Below are 17,257 nucleotides of genomic sequence, written 5' to 3' on the forward strand. Positions count from 1 at the left end.
CATGCCTCTCTCTTCTGGCCTGCAAAGTTTCTGCTGAAAAATTCGCTGAGAGCCTTAAGGGGTTTCCCTTGTATGTCCCTTGTTTTTCTCTTGCTGCTTTAAATTCTTTTTTTTCTTTATCACTACTTTTTGCCATTTTAATTACTGTGCATCTTGGTGTGGACCCCCTTGGGTTGATTTTTGTGGAGGGATCTCCTGGATCTGGATACCTGTTTCTGTTGATTCAGGAAGTTTTTAGCTATTATTTCTTCAAATAAATTTTCTGCCCTTGTATCTCTCTCTCCTTCTCCTAGGATTCCTATAATGCAAATGTTATTACTTTTGATGGAGTCACTGAGTTCCCTGAATCTATTCTCATCTTGCATGATTCTTTTTTATTTGCTCAGATTGATCACTTTTCATTATTCTGTCTTCCAGGTGATTAATTTATTCCTCTAGACTGTTACCCTTTAGCCTTTCTTATAAGGCCAGTTTAGTGGTGATGAACTTCTTTAACCTTTGTTTGTCTGGGAAACACTTTATCTCTCCTTCAAGTCTGAATAATAACCTTCTCAAAGTACAATATTCTTTGTTATAGGTTCCCCCCCCCCCAAGCTGATTTAATATATTTTGCCATACCCATCCGGCCTGCAAAGATTCTGCTGAAACATCAGCTGATAGCCTTATGGGGTTTCCCTTGTATGTAACTAGTTGCTTCTCTCTTGATACTTTTAAAATGTTCTATTTATTTAAACTTTGACAATTATTGTATGTTGTGGTGTAGACCTTCTTGGGTTCATCTTGTTTGGAACTTTTTGTGCTTCCTGGACCTGGATGTTTGTTTCCTGCCCCCAGGTTAGGGAATTTTTTAGCAATTTTTTTCAAGTAAGTTTTCTGCCCCTTTCTCTGTCTCTCCTCCTTATGGGACCCCTATGATGCAAATGTTTATTCACTTAGTATTATCCAAGAGATTCCTTATTTTTTTTATCCTTATTTTTTTTTTTAATTCTTTTTTTCTTTTTTACTGTCAGTTTAGGTGCTTTCCAGTACCCTGTCTTCCAGATTGCTAGTCCCCTGTGCATCTGCTAATCTGTTGATTCCTTCTAGTGTATTTTTCATTTCATATATTGTATTCTTCAACTCTGATTGGTTCTTTTTTATATGTTCTCTCTCTTTGTAGAAGTTCTCAGTTTTTCTACTCTTCTCTCTTCTACTCTTCATCTAGTGAGCATATTTATGATCATTACTAAACTCTTTATGAGGCATATTGCTTATCTCTGTTTCATTTAGTTCCTTTTCTGAGCTTTTGTTTTATCCTTTTGGGGGGGGAACATATTCCTCTGTCTCCCCTTTTGCTTGACTTTTTGTGTTTCTATGAATTAGTTGGAACAGCTACTTCTCCTAAACTTGAAGGAATGGTCTTATGTATGGTCATCCCATGTGTAGACTGTGTGCCTGGTGACATTAGCTGGATGACTGCAGCTGTGGCTGGCATGGGCTGGGGGTCTGAAGCAGTTTGTGCTGGGCTATCCTGGTGGGGTAGCTGAAACTGAGGTGTACATGGGCAATTCTGGGCTCTCTGCTCATAAGGTACCCTGGTAGGGCAGCTGAAGCTTAAGTGGGTATAAACCAGGAAGTCCTGGGCTGCTCTGTGCAGAGGGCGCTCTGGGAACTGAAGTGGGTGCGAGCTAGGGTGTTCTGGTACTCAGCACACAGGATGTCCTGTTGGGGCAACTAAAGCAAAGGCTGGTGTGCACTGGGGTGTCCTGGGGAATTTTGTATAGTGGATGCCCTGGTGTAGAGCCCGAAGCTGAGGTAGGCTACTGACCAGGGGTTTTCAGGGTGCCCTATACAGGAGGTGTTCTAACAGGGTGGCTGGAGATGAAGCAGGCGTGAGCCAGGAGGTCCCACAGTGCTCTCTTCTAGGGGTGTTCTAGCAAGCTGTCTGGAACTGAAGTGGTTTGGACCTGGAGCATTCTGGTGTGCTTTGTGCCTGTGTCATCTTGGTGCAATGGCTGGAGCTGTAGTGAGCACCAACCAGGGGTGTCCTGGTGTGCACCATGCTGGGGCCTCCTGGGTGGGATGGGTTGGGTTGGCGTGGGCTAAAGGCCTGGGGCTCATTGAGGGAGTAGGCTGGCTAGCATGCCCAGACCTGTTCCCATCTGCACTACCAAGGTGGATGGGGTACATGAACTCTGGTAACTCATCAGTCCCTCCAACCCAGACAGAGTTCCAGCAGTTCCTTTGCCATTTGGGAAGGTTCTAGGGCTACTCTCTTTACATTTTAGTTGCTCTTCTAAATTGTGGCTTTTTTCTTATGCCCAGGATGTCCAGGGCTTGTGTGGGCTAGAGGCCTGGGGCTCACTGAAATGGCAGGCTGGCTCGGGTATCCAGAACTCTGCTACCATCTTTGCTATCAAGGAGGGGAGCATAAACCATGGTGTTTACCAGCCCATCTGATCTGGAGAGAGTTCCGCCAACTCCCCCAGTTTGGTGGATCTTTTATATACTAGTTGCTCTTTTAAACTGGCTTTTTTCTTATGCCTCGACGAACCTGCTCCTGGTCCTTCAGTACTCTCTCTCTCCCCACGGCAGTTTGCATCAGGGATGGGGTTTTGTTACTGTGTCTCTGTCTCCCTTGTCATTCGCTATGTGGTCTATCTTTTGTTGTACAGAAGCTGAACAGTCAGCCCTCAGTTCTTCAGGAGGAATTGGCTTTATCTTTGAACTCTTTCACCAGGTACATTGCTTATCTCCATTTAGTTCTTTTTCTGATTTTGTGGGTGTTTTTTGGGGGGGGGGGGCATATTCCTCGGTCTCATTTTGCTTGACTTTCTCTGTTGCTATGAATTATTGAAACTACCACCTCTCTGAGTCTTGAAGGAGTGGCCCCGTATAGACTGCATGTTTGGTGGCTTTGGTTGGCTGGCTAGAGCTGGGGTTGGTGCAGGCCTGGGGTCCTGAAGCACTCTGTGCCAGGGCTGCCCTGACCTGGAAGTTGGAGCTGGATTGGGTATGGCCAGGGGATCCTGGAGTGCTCTATACTGGTGCCACCCTAGCAGAATGGCTAGACCTAGGGGGGGTGTGGGCCGGGACTTTATCCACACTGGGGCTGCCCTGGTGGGGTGGCTAGAGCTGAAGCCAGTACTGGCTAGGGGCGTCCCGGCATGCTTTGCACCTGGGCCGCCTTGGCAAGATGGCTGACGTATAGTGGGCACAGCCCAGGGATGTCCTGATGTGTACCACACAGGGGCAGCTTTGGTGGGACAGCTGGAGTTGGGGTGTGCTAGAGGCCCAAGGCTCCCTGAGGCAACAGGCTGGCTAGAGTGCCAGGATGCTGCTCCTGTCTACACTGGAGAGGGAACATAAATAGTGCTGCTCACCAGCACCTCTGATCCTGAAGACAGTTTCCAGCAGTTCCCCTACTGCTTGGCAGATGCTCTAGGGTTAATAACCTAATTCCTTCACTTACAGTCTAGCCGGTCTTTAAGAAGTCACTGTGTTTTTTGCTGTGCCCCTGGCTGGGCAAATCTGCACCTGAGTCCTTAAGTGCTACACTACAGTTTGCAGCACTGGGAGTAGGGTTCCCATCATTACTGTGTCTCCAACTTCTCTACCCTTGTCTGTGTGGCCCCTCTACTTCTTTTTTTTTTAAAGATTTTATTTATTTATCTGAGAGACAGAATGGGAGACAGAGAGCATGAGAGGGGGAGGATCAGAGGGAGAAGCAGACTCCCCGCTGAGCAGGGAGCCCGATGCGGGACTCGATCCCGGGACTCCAGGATCATGACCTGAGCCGAAGGCAGTTGCTTAACCAACTGAGCCACCCAGGTGCCCCGGCCCCTCTACTTCTGTGGTGCAGAAGCTGTAATCAGCCTTTAGTTCTTCAGAAAGAACTTCTGTATGTGCAGGGGGAGATTGTAGAATTCTGGGTCTTCCTATGCCACCCTCTTAGACACCTCCTCTCATGATCTGACTCTTGCAATTACACACAGACACACTATACACATTTTGATATTTATTAACAAAAATGGTTCAGAAAAGGATTGAGTAACAATTATAGCTATAAGGTTTAAAATAAGAGTTGTTTTTAGTTCTGTTGTCTCTAGGGTAGTGTAACCAGTCTAGAAAGCTGTTTAATCTCCTAAAACAGGACTCAGATCACACCACTCAAGTGTTAGATATCAAAAGAAATTTTCCCTTTTGTCAAAGCAAAATATAGTGGAGGTTTTTACCCACAAGCCTGCTTTCCAGGGGATGGACTGGGGAGCGGTGGAAGGAGTAGACAAAGAGGTTAAAAAAGAAACAGGCAAAATCTTCAAAGTAAGAAATGAAAGCTAGTGAAGAAAAAGGGTTCCTAAGTGCCCAAGAATCATTCACTGAAGTAATCCTCTAGTCCTTCCATATCCATTTCCAGAGAGGAATTTAGACAGGCCAGAGCAGATGACGCATCCTTGGCTTTCTGGACACTTGGTTTGGGTTGAGCAGTTTCTGGTTGGATGGATTCCTTCCTGATGTCTTTATTACCACTTAGAATCCGTTGGCTCTCAAAAAAGAATTGATTAGGATGGCTCAAAGAAAAGCCACAATCATCCACCTGTATAAGAAAGCAAGTGTATATCGTATTAATACATAACAAAGGTATAAATTAAGGGGCTTCATAAACCATTCTAGACCTTGTTCAAAGACTATTTAAGGCATGCCTGGGTGGCTCAGTCGGTTAAGCGTCTGCCTTTGGCTCAGGTCATGATCCGGGGGTCCTGGGATCGAGTCCTGTGTCAGGCTCCCTGCTCAGCCAGGAGCCTACGTCTCCTTTTCCCTCTGCTACTCCCCCTGCTTATACTCTCTGTCTCTGTCAAATAAATAAATAATTAATTTTTTAAAAAAAGTTTAAAAACTATTTAATGCCCAGCACATGGATCCTAGTAGTTCTCCATCGTAACTCTCACATGATTTCATCCGGAAGGTGTGGATGAAATTTTTATTTCCAGCCTGAACCTCTGCACTTAGTTCCAGTTTCCTATCCAGCTCTACTTCATCTCTACCTTCTACTCAACATCTCAGAGGGCTAAGCAAAATGCCTGCCCGACTGTCTGTCAATAAGTACTTGTTTTAAAAGGAAAAAAAAAAAAAAGGAGGGTGTAGTCTTTAACCATTCCAAAACCATAGGGACTGGATATAAACAGACACTGTCTGGATAATGGTCCCTGACACCACTCCTATTTTAGAGTATATTTATAAGTCTGGCATATGTAATCCCATTTAGTATCATTTAAACACCGCAGATTTAAGGAGTACTACTTTTTTTTCCTAATTTTGATTCCAAAATTTATTAATGGTGAAGAAAAATATATTCCTTAATATTAGCAAGCACTTATTGAACGCCTACTATGTGCCAGACATTATTCTAAGTGGCATAAGACACACGCCATACTCATTCACACACACGTATATAAATACAGTTAACTTCCCATAAGAGCCCTGTGAAGGGAGATTATCAATATTCTGCCAGTTTAGAGAGAGGTTAAGTTAACTTGCCCAAGATCACATACTGGCAGGCCTGGAGATGGGATATGAATGAACAGAATCCATGCTCATAACCAGTATGCTCTGCTGTCATGTCCTTGTGCCAAGGTCAGTAATTTTATAATGCATTCATTTCTTAAAATGTGTAAGCCTTTACTAACTCTTGGGGTGTGACAGAAGAGCAAGATAGCTCCTGAAGTGTGAACCACCTACACCAGTCACTTTCTTCACATTCAACCAATGGGTCAGACTAAGTTGATCACCTGTCAAATCTCTGCCCTCCCTGCCTTCTGACAACAAAAAGAATTCCATTTTACTTGAGTTATTTGTTGTGTTTTTGTTAGGGGATATTTCACTTCAAATTTTTTACAAACTGAGAAGGCATTACACTTTCTTTGTTCATCTGTCTTATATTTATCGACCTTTTAAGGTCTCACTCTTTGTACTGAAGTGACTTGGATATAGTAGGTATCTAAGTATTTGGTGAGTTGATCCCAGAACTAAGCAGTGTATCCCAGTCATACATGTCCCATATGAATTGGAGACTTAACTGCGTATAAGGCCACATTACGAGCTAGTAATTTTTCAGCACACAAGAATGCATTTGACTAACTCTAAAGAAATTTCTAGCCTAGTAAGTCATATACTTAAAAATCTCTATCAAGAATAAAAAAAGTGATAAGGGTCACAGATAAAGGCTTATTATCTCCATATTAGAGAGAGATGCTGGCTGGGTTGATCAAGGAAGGCTTTGCGAGGAAGGGCTATATGAGTTGAATTTGGGAAGATGGAGAAAGTGAAAAGCTGGGATAATGAGGTCAAGGTTAATATAAGCAGCAGAACCACATGAGCAAGGTAATAAGGAATGTTCCTGTAAAGCAAGTAGATCAGATGGCCTGGTGTAAAAGGCATATAAAAGGGAATAATAGGAAATGAAGTTGGAAAGACAGGCTGGGGCCAGACCTCAAAGAGCCTTGAAAACCAGGGTAAGTAGTCTAGACCTAATTTTGTAGACATCAGGGAGTCACTAAAAATCCTTAAGAGGGGAGGTGATGTGATTAAAGCAATGTATAGTCTTATGGTAGGTTAAAATGGATTAGCAGGGGGTTAAAAGAGTTGCTGTCATGGTTCAGAACTAACCCTCTTAACAGGTGAACCAATAAACAAACAAGGAAATACTTACTTGAATACCCCAGGATTCTCTGATTCTCTTTAGTCAGTTGTTGATACATATTAGGCCAATAATTTTATAGTAACTTCAGTGTATAGCAGATTGATAGCATACAGACTAGTTCATTTTAAGAGTTATTACTCAGATCACTAAGAACAAATTTTTATCTGCTACTTTGCTGCTTAATTTTAAAATGTTTCCTGAATGTTTTATGATAAATCTATAACTTCTATCAACAATGGAGTCATTTGTGAACTTTATTATATTAGATTTTTCACCCAATTCATTAAAAAGTAGGAGATCCAATATAAAGTTTGCATTTTACAAAATGTCTCATGAAAAGTGTATTGTGTAACACATTTCAATCAGAAGGCTTTATGTTTTATAAATAGAGAACATGAGAGATTTGAAAGACCTTGAAGATCCTTTAAGTTGGACCTCCTACATGTACAAACTAGGAAAATGAAGCCTAAGGAGATTACACCGTTTATGCAAAAATCAAAGAACTAGTAACTGGTTTTGTCTGAATTAAGGCCTTCTGACTAGATCACTTAGTTGCTCTGAGATCTGTTTTAAGAGGTTTTATGTAAAGTCAAATAAACTTACAATCATATAATATTTCTGGAGCTAAACTTGGCTATAAAGATTATAAAAAAAACATGGTATTATTTCATATAAAAAGAACCTAGCACTTTGTGTTATAATTACACATTAGGGCTTTTCTACACCTTGTTTCAACTTGTTAAAATTCTCAATACATCTGTTGTCACAGAAGAGGACTCTCTGGCTTGAAATGAATTATTAGACTTCAACTTGGACAAAATGAAATATGATCAACTTTCTAAGCCTCAGTTTCCTCGTCAATGAACTGGAGGTTATAGTAATAATAGATGCTGCATCATAAGGTTGCCACGGGGAAAACCAAGGAAACAGGAGTGTAAAAAAAAAAAAGTTGTAGGTTCTATGAAATCTAAATTAATTCAAGAAAGGCAAGTCACTTAAAAAAGAAAAAGGTGTATTCCCAAAAAGAAAGGGAAAAAGAACATATTGTTTTATATGTGTCATTAGCTTCCTCTTCTGCTTTAAAGCAGCTCAGATTGGAAATTGGTGATGGTATATTATGGGTACAGTTTATTTAAAAAAAAGTTGAATTCTAATCCTAAAACTCTACTCAAGTACAAGACCTTGCTTGTACATCAAAAGATGAACAAATAAAAGACCTTGAAATGTTTTACCTTTAAAATATATTGTTTGTTTAAAAAAAATGTACATTTTTTTAAATTCCATTTTAATTAATGCTCTTATTAACCAACAGTGACAAGGGCCTTGAAATGAGGACATGTACCATGTTTCTATGTGATGTTTGGCTTTTCAGCTGTCTCTCTTAAGTCTGCAATTGCACTTTAACTTATTTTGCTAATAAGCTCATTTTACTGAACTTACAGTCTAAGTGCTTGGTAGCATGATGAAATTATGAAGAGTTTCCTTCTATATACTGGATTGTATTTTCTTCTAAGAGAGGTTCTTTGTCTTTTGAATATTTTCTTTCTTTCACTTTTATTTCTGGCTGAAGGAAGTTGCCATTCAGTTTCCTTTCATCTTGTTCAGAAAAATTAACTTTGGTTTATGCCCCTCCCCGCACTGCCCCCCTCAACCCTAACAAAATGAAAATAGATTTTACTTCAAAATCAAATTAGAAGAATAGGGAAAACAAGTTGTCCCCACTGAAATACCCCACTTTCACTTAGTTCTGCATAGAAGTCGGCAGCTATTTACTTTATTCCTTATTTTTAAAAAATATCCGAACATTCTAGATATGGAAACACTCAGAATTTTCTGTTTCCTTCCTTGCCGTTTTTCTTAATTGGTTGCTATTGGTGATGTTTTCCTTTGTGTTCGATGATTTTTTATTATGTTTTGTACACTGTGTTCACTACTGAGAGAGGGAAATTTGTGATGCATTTTCATTCTGCCGTATTAGCTTAGAAGTCCTGGAGTACTGTAAAGGATATGAAATAAAACCAGTGTAGTTGGGAGTCCAGAAGAAGGAAATGGGGGTGGAGAGGCCTTTATAGGCTACATTGTAAGTTCTGGATTTCATCTTTAGAGCAATTGGGAAGCCCTTTAAGATTTGGTTGTTGTTGTTTTAAAGCAGTTTACTGAAATAATCATATTCCTCTGTTTTAAAGATCATTCTAGCAGCCGTGTGGAGGGTAAAGAACTGGAATGGTGCACATGTTGTAGATGCTGGGAAATGAGTTAGGAAGCTACTGCAATCCAAGTGAGACATGATCATGGCTTCTAGCCCAGCAGTCTGATAGCCATAATAATGACCCTGAGTTATTATAAAAAAGCTGAATTGTATTTGCTATATCCTGTTTAAGATTGCAGGAAAATGGGCGCCTGTGTGGCTCAGTCGTTAAGCGTCTGCCTTCAGCTCAGGTTATGATCCCAGGGTCCTGGGATGGAGCCCCATATCGGGCTCCCTGCTCCGCGGGAAGCCTGCTTCTCCCTCTCCCACTCCCCCTGCTTGTGTTCCCTCTCTTGCTGTCTCTCTCTCTGTCAAAAAATAAAATCTTAAAAAAAAAAAAGATTGCAGGAAAATGTAGAATTTAGCAAGATTTCTGTAAAGAAAGATTTATATAGTAGGGAAAAAAATTATGCTCAGCTATTTGGAAAATAAGTATCAAGAATGACTCAGTGCCTAAAGAGGTCTATTTCTAAAGAAACAATTTTCAATTAAAATTCAGAGATGAATCTACACAAGGCCTAGTATTTTTATTTACACAGAGAGTATGCCAAAAGAAAAAACATACACTATAGTATAAAACATTGCTCCCTAAAAACACTGAGGAAAATGGATTTCAAGCAGGCCAGACTTTGGTATCTACTAACTGAATCTCAAACATTTGCTGGAATCAACATGTTTTCCACACAATGACCTTCACACAAACATAGGTCTCATATTTCTGCCACAGCAAATGTAGTTTGAAGCAATGGAAGCAATATTGTTTTACCTATGGGATGTTTGGGTTTTAATCAAGAGGTTTTGCAATGACAGCTTATAATGAGGCAGCTGGTATTACCAAAAAAGCCATATGGAACTATCATAGCGCTGCTGTCAATGGGATCAATTAACTGGTTCATTTTCAAAACTTTCATCAAAATGAGTTTGATCACAGAGTCCTCAGGAAAATAAACATAGCTTTAAAAATATTTTTTAAGGGGAGGCAGGCAGGATGGCAGAAAACACAATAAAAACGGATTCTATTTTGAAATTAAATGAGAAAAAATAATAGATATCTCATGAATTCAAACAGCCTTTTTATTCCATTGATTTTTATGTAGCTTAAGTTGTATGTGGGAGGATTTAGACATACGTCTTTTCAAAATCTTTATTAATCTAAGGCAAGTTTTAAAATTGGCCATAGTAGTAATACTCCTGTAAGAATGAGATACTACAAAAGCAGATCTGAAAACTAAAAAAAAATTCTTCTTACTTTTTAGTTATTATGTCACCAACTCAATGTTTCAATCTAATTTTCACATCTTATTTAAAAACAAGGAAGGAGGTTGAATAATAGACCTCAATTTGTGGAAGTTCTGAGGCCTCTTAATTAAAAGAAGGGTCCACACATAATTAAGAACATATATGAAATTAAACCTTTCAGGCTGAGCAAGCAAATTAAGGAATATGGTCTTTAAGGAAAAGAGTCATGCAAAACTGGTACTGAAAATACCAAACGAACAGGGCTTACCTGGTAAGATTCCTATACGCATAAAACTAATGAGAATTTGTGCTTGTCTCCTATTTCATTGATGTCTATTTAGTCCTTCACATTTTGTGAAAACGAAGTTTTTATGTTTTGAAATAAGTCAGGTGTAATAGAAAGAAGATGAGACCCACAGCAGACCAGGGGTGCTGGGTCCAGATCTCCCACTTACCAGCTGTGGTACCTCAGGCAAATCATACAGAATTGCTAGGCTTTGGATTTTTTTTTTTTTTAAAGATTTCATTTATTTATTTGACAGAGAGATCACAAGTAGGCAGACAGGCAGGCAGAGGGAGCAGCAGACTCCCCGCTGAGCAGGGAGCCTGATGTGGGTGAGCAGGGAGCCCGATGTGGGGCTCAATCCCAGGACGCTGGGATCATGACCTGAGCCGAAGGCAGACGCTTAATGACGGAGCCACCCAGGCGGCCCTTGGATTTTTTTTTTAATGTAAACTATGATGGCTGGACCATGAATCTAGACACAAAACGCTAGTGACCTCAACAGTCATTATTACAAACAGTATTGGATTCTATAGAAGCGCACAGTCATGGTTAGACTCATAGGCTTTTATGAGTTACCTGACAGTCTGGTTCAACTCCAAGTCCATCCCTTATGAGCAGTACGACCTTACACAGGTTGCTCAGCTTCTCTAAACTTTATTTGTAAATGGAAATAAAAATAGTATGTAAGCTGTAGTACTTTAGTGTGGATCCAAAGAGCTAATGTGGCCAAAGTACTTAGTGCTGGGCCAGGCATGTGTTAAAGGTTCTACAGATGTTGGCTGCTAGTACTATATTCATTATTGGTAATATTATAGGGTATATTTTTCCTATGAAATATTTTATAATGTAAGAAATTCTGCTATTATATAACCACAATAGAAAAATTATTTCATGAAAATTAGGAAAAGCAAAAGTGGATAGCATGGTAGTGGACGGTGAACTCAATAAATGCAACATCTATTTGGGGAGGGTCATGGACGGATCCTTTTGAAACCCAATAACAGACTTCCAAAAAATGCACATATATACTCACAGAAAAAAATCTCAAGAAGTGCATGGACTTTCAGGTCTATTCTTAGATGTCTGTCCTAGGTTAGGAAGCCATGATCAGGACCAGTGGTTGCCAACAAGGGGGTCCATGGGCAGATGTGTTCTGCTGACTTGTACAGGGTCTTCACACTTGTCAGTGTGAAGGCCCCTAACGGGATGTGAATTCATCAGCACACATCCTCCCGTATTCTATTAATCGCAGCCACCTACGCTTTTTTGGGTTATCTGCCTGACCCCTGTAGGCTTCTGAGTTTGTGACCCTTGCTTTACACCTTTCAGAAGCTACTAGTAGGACTTATACAGGCATACCGTGTTCTATTGCATTTTCCAGATATTGTGTTTTTTACAAATTGAAGATCTGTGGCAACCCTGCAGTTGAGCAAGTCTATCAGCACCATTTTTCCAACAGCACTCGCTCATTTCATGTCTCTGTGTCACATTTTGGTAATTCGCCCAATATTTCAAACTTTATGATTATTTTTGTTATGGTGACCTTTGATGTTACTATTGTAATTGTGCTGAGGCACCAGAAGCCATGCCCATACAAGGTGCCAAACTTAACTGATAAATGTCCTGTGTGTTCTGACTCCTCCACTGACTGGCCATTCCCCCATCTCTCTCCCTTTCCTCTGATTTCCCTATTCCCCGAGATACAACAATACTGAAATCAGGCCAATTATTAACCCCAGAAGGGCCTCTCAGTGTTCAAGTGAAAGGAAAAGCTGCATCTGTCACTTTAAATCAAAGCTAGAAATGATTAAGCTTAGTGAGGAAGGCATGTTGAAAGCTGAGAGAGGCCAAAAGCTAGGCCTCTCATGCCAAACAGCCAAGTTGTGAAGGCACAGGGAGAACGCACGAATGAATGATAAGAAAGCAAAACAGCCTCACTGCTGATGTGAGAAAGTTTTCCTGGTCTGGACAGACAATCACATCAGCCGCAACATTCCCTGAAGCCAAAGCTAATCCAGAGCAAAGCCCTAACTTTTCAATTCTGTGAAGGCTGAGAGAGGTGAGGAAGCTACAGAAAAACATTTTGAAGCTAGCAGAGGAGGGTTCATGAGGTTGAAGGAAAGATGCTGCCTGTGTAACGTAAAAGTACAAGGGGAAGCAGCAGGTGCTGATGTAGAAGCTGCGGCCGTTTACCCAGAAGCTCTAGCTGAGAGAATTCCTGAAGGTGCTCACTAAACAGCAGATTTTCAGGGTGGATGACACAGCCTTATATTTGAAGAAGATGCCATGGAGGACTTTCATAGCTAGAGAGGAGAAGTCAGTGCCAGGCTTCAAAGCTTCCATGGACAGGCTGACTCTCTCGTTAGGGGCTAATGCACCTGGTGGCTCTAAGTTGAAGCCAGTGCTCACTGACCATTTTGAAAATCCTAGGAATAATCCTTGAGAATTATGCTAAATCTACTTTGCCTGTGCTCTATAAATGGAACAACAAAGCTTGGGTGACAGCACATCTGTTTACAACATGGTTGACTGCATGTTCTAAGCCCACTACTGACACCTACTGCTCAGAAAAAAAAATTCCTTTCGAAATATTACTGCTCACCGGGGGCACCTGGCTGGCTCAGTCGATCTAGGGGTCATGAGTTCAAGCCCCATGCTGGGCAGAGATTACACTGACAATGTACCTGCCTACCCAAGAGCTCCGGAGACGTACAAGTTTAATGTTATTTTCATCTCTGCTAACACAACATCCATTCTGCAGCCCATGGTTCAAGGAGTCATTTTGACTTTCAGGTTTTATTATTTAAGGAATACATTTTGTAAGGCTACAGCTGCCATACACAATGATTCCTCTGATGGATCTGAGCAAAGTAAATTAAAAACCTTCTGGAGGGGCGCCTGGGTGGCTCAGTTGGTTAAGCATCTGCCTTCGGCTCAGGCCATGACCCCGGTCCTGGGATGGAGCCCCACGACAGGCTCCCTCATCAGCGCGAACCTGCTTCTCTCTCTTCCTCTGCCCCCTCCCCCTGTTTATGCACACTCTCTCTCTCTCAAATAAATAAATAAAATCTTTAAAAAATAAAAAACCCTTCTGGAAAGGATTCATCATTCTAGATCCCATTAAGAACATCCGTGATTCATGAGAAGGGGGTCAAAATACCAACAAACAGGAGTTTGGGAGAAGATGATTCCAACCCTTACTGATGACCTTAAGGGGTTCAAGATGTCAGTGGAGGAAGTAAATGCAGATGGAGAAATAGCAAGAGAACTAGAACTAGAAGTGGAGCCTGAAGATGTGCCTGAGTTGCTGCAATCTCATGATAAAACTTGAACAGATGAGGAGTTACTTCTTATGGATGAGCACAGAAAGAGGTTTCTTGAGATGGAATGTACTCTTGGTGAAGATGCTGTGAAGATTGTTGAAATGACAACAAAGGATTTAAACTTAGGACATAAACTTAGTTGAGGAAGCAGTGGAAGGGTTTGAGAAGACTCCAATTTTGAAAGAACTCCTACTGTGGGGACAATGCTATCAAACAGCATCGCATGCTATAGAGAAATCATGCATGAAAGGAAGAGTCAGTTGATGTGGCAAACATCTTATTTTTCAAAACTGCCACAGCCACCCAACCTTCAGCAACTACCACCCTGATCAGTCAGCAGGCATCAACATGGAGGGAGGACCCTCCACCAGCAAAACGACTGACTTGCTGAAAGCTCACATGATGGTTAGCATTTTTTAGCAAATTTTTTAGCAAACTGCTCTGTCAGACGAGCAGTTCTGACAGAGACCATATGGACATATGTATGGCATCATACAATCCTGACAAGTCTACAATTTTTACAATCTGGCACTTTGCTGAGAAAGCTGACTGACCCTTGGTCTCATCCCTAGATGTGAAGTGGTGGGTGGAGGCTGCAGTAGGTTTTCCCACTGGGTAGCTTCTCCTAGTTACAATGTTTCTGGTTCTGGAGCATCCTAGTTTTAATTCTCTGGCCCTTCCATAAATTTTATAAGCTACCTAATACCATGTAATAAATCCCTTGCTGGTGAAAATAGCTGGAGTGGTTTCTATTGCTGCAACTAAAATCCCGGAATGAACCATGGAGTAACAAAAAACCCCCAAAGAATTAGGCCATAAAGTTTAAAAATGGACTTACGTTATGTATCATCTCGAAGTACTTCTGACAGGCCACTTGGTAATGCATCCCTTTTACTAAATCCAAGATCTAAAATGCATGGGAAAAAGAGAAAGCAAAATTAGAAACGAAGTTTCTCTAAACCACTGCAGCTCGCGGTTGTGGGCCTTTTCAATCTTTATTCCAGACAGGAAATGCATGAAATCATGGGGTATGTTGTAATTCTGCAGCCTGGACCCTGTGATAATTCTGACATTAGACAGTCGCTGTTTAGGTCAGCGTTAAACCACAGATGACAAGAGATAGTCAGTGATCTTTCTGACCTACCAACTGTGAATTTCAATAACTTTACCTTGACAACAAGATGAAAACAGATCCCAGTTTTATGACTTTGACAGTTATTGTCAGATCATATTGCAACATCTCTTCCAAAATTATAGATATAAATTTAGTAATCTAAATGGTGCATAAAGCAATCAAGTATACGATTTAGATTTTTATTTTCCACATTACCAGTTCATACAGATGCAGCCTAAAATACAGCTGCGTACCCATCAGGAACATGTAATGTAAGCCCTTTGGACGAGTATCTTTGGAGAGGGAATGCTTTTACCTTCAATCAGATTTGTTTTTTTTTGAAATGAAGTTATTTCTAGCAAAGCTCAGCAGAATATGAGAGTGAATAGTCTATTCTGAACACCTATTAGGAACATCATCCTATCTTTTGTAAATACAATTTTCTTTCCAATTCTACTTCATGTAATCTCTTTGGAGCAGGACAAACTCCCATTCTTATCAGCCAAGTGCAATGCCAGTTGAAATTCGTAAAGTTTCATCACTCCCCTGCCCCAGCAAATAAATAAAATGTATATTTGGTCTGTTTATCAAACACAGTAAAATGCAGGAATTAAGAGCCTAAAATGAAGGGAAAGAGAATTCTGGAGAAATGTTCATTTCTATCCCTTTTCAAAGGGCTGACCTTCCTGTGACAACAAGAAATGTACATGAAGCCTCAAATTCCTACTATCCCCATTATTGAATATAGTTGACATCTTTTGACAGATACACAAAATTATTACAGTTATGGAGTGGGCATCATACAATCCTGACAAGAATGTGCTTAAAAGAACTGAACTGTTTTTCTCTGTCTTATAAGATTACTTTTATTAAATCCTATATGAATGACCTACGTAAATGCCAACCAATCACAGCACCCAGGATCCTGCCTATTTGACCTGTTCATTTTTCTTGAATTATTAGAGCAGAAATGAAAAATAAATCAATTTAAAATGAATGGCTATCAAACTGGAAAGAGCCGAGATGCCCTTCAACAGATGAATGGATAAAGAAGATGTGGTCCATATATACAATGGAATATTACTCAGCCATCAGAATAGATGAATACCCAACTTTTACATCAACATGGATGGGACTGGAGGAGATTATGCTAAGTGAAATAAGTCAAGCAGAGAAAGTCAATTATCATATGGTTTCACTTATTTGTGGAACATAAGGAATAACATGGAGGACATTAAGAGAAGGAAGGGAAAAATGGGTGGGGGGAATTGGAGGGAGAGATGAACCATGAGAGACTATGGACCTGAGAAACAAACAGGGTTTTAAAGGGGGGGGGGGGGATGGGTTAGCCTGGTGATGGGTATTAAGGAGGGCACGTACTGCATGGAGCACTGGGTGTTATACGAAAACAATGGATCATAGATCACTACATCAAAAACTAATGATGTATTGTATGGTGACTAACATAACATAATAAAATTAAAAAAAATAATAAAATAAAATAAATAAAATAAAATGAATGGCTATAAATTTTTTAAAATGAAGAAAGCCACAAAGTTTTCAAAGTAATTCTACACATAGATATTCAAATTGTGTTGAGATGAACTTGCAACTGATTATTGGCAAATATCAATGATACCATGAAGGAATATCTGTGAATTGCAATTTTGGAGAAGCAAAGTCTTCAAACTTTAGTGAAGTTTAAATGACACCATAAATGACCTGAAAAGAAAATGAACTCACAGAAATAAACCCAACATCATATTCTATGCATATACATACTTGAGAGATACATATTTAAATATATATGAACTTACACATATATTTAAATATGTTCCTTGCAAAGTAAATATGTAACATTAAATATATACATTATAATATACATGTTTGGGAAGCATGCTATAAAGTCAATACTTATAAGAAACATTTAAAAAATATCTAGTTGGGGGCAACTGGCTGGCTCAGTCAGTAGAGTGTGCAACTCTTGATCTCAGGGTGGTGAGTTCAAGCCCCACGCTGGGCATGGAGCCTACTTAAAATAAATAAAAATTTTAAAATAAAAATATCTAGTTGGGTGACATACACATATGTAAAAAGTTACTAAGGAAAACTGACATATAAGCCACAGAATGTAAGAAAAGCTTATGTATTTTGAAATTTTAGGTTCCATCAAAAGTAAATTTAGATTATTCACAGATCAATCCCCCCTGCTCCACTCCAAGAGAAGGCTCTTCCTTAACCAAAATCATTTAATTTTCCTCTTCCTATTTGCTTTATCTTTCTAGGATGAGTTTTTATTTGGGAATTTCTTGCAAATCCATAAATAAATCATTCAACCATCATCTATCCTTAAATAACTTTACTGATC

At 40.1% G+C, this 17,257-nt stretch overlaps 1 protein-coding gene across 2 annotated transcripts in view; it reads right to left on the minus strand.

Annotated features, from left to right (window-relative positions):
* Positions 1–4,023: 4,023 nt before the first annotated feature.
* Positions 4,024–17,257, minus strand: part of PRIM2 (DNA primase subunit 2) — a 365,514-nt gene continuing 352,280 nt past the window's right edge. For both annotated transcript variants that reach the window (XM_032409573.1, XM_032409574.1), the window contains exons 13-14: positions 14,614–14,682; positions 4,024–4,576 (exon numbers count right to left, since the gene is read on the minus strand). In XM_032409573.1, the coding sequence (XP_032265464.1) occupies positions 4,352–4,576; positions 14,614–14,682 (294 nt within the window). In that variant the 3' untranslated portion in view covers positions 4,024–4,351. The remainder of the gene's footprint in view (positions 4,577–14,613; positions 14,683–17,257) is intronic.

The sequence above is a fragment of the Phoca vitulina genome, unplaced genomic scaffold (assembly GCF_004348235.1).
Source record: "Phoca vitulina isolate PV1807 unplaced genomic scaffold, GSC_HSeal_1.0 scaffold11, whole genome shotgun sequence".
NCBI classification, from domain to species: Eukaryota; Metazoa; Chordata; class Mammalia; order Carnivora; family Phocidae; genus Phoca; species Phoca vitulina.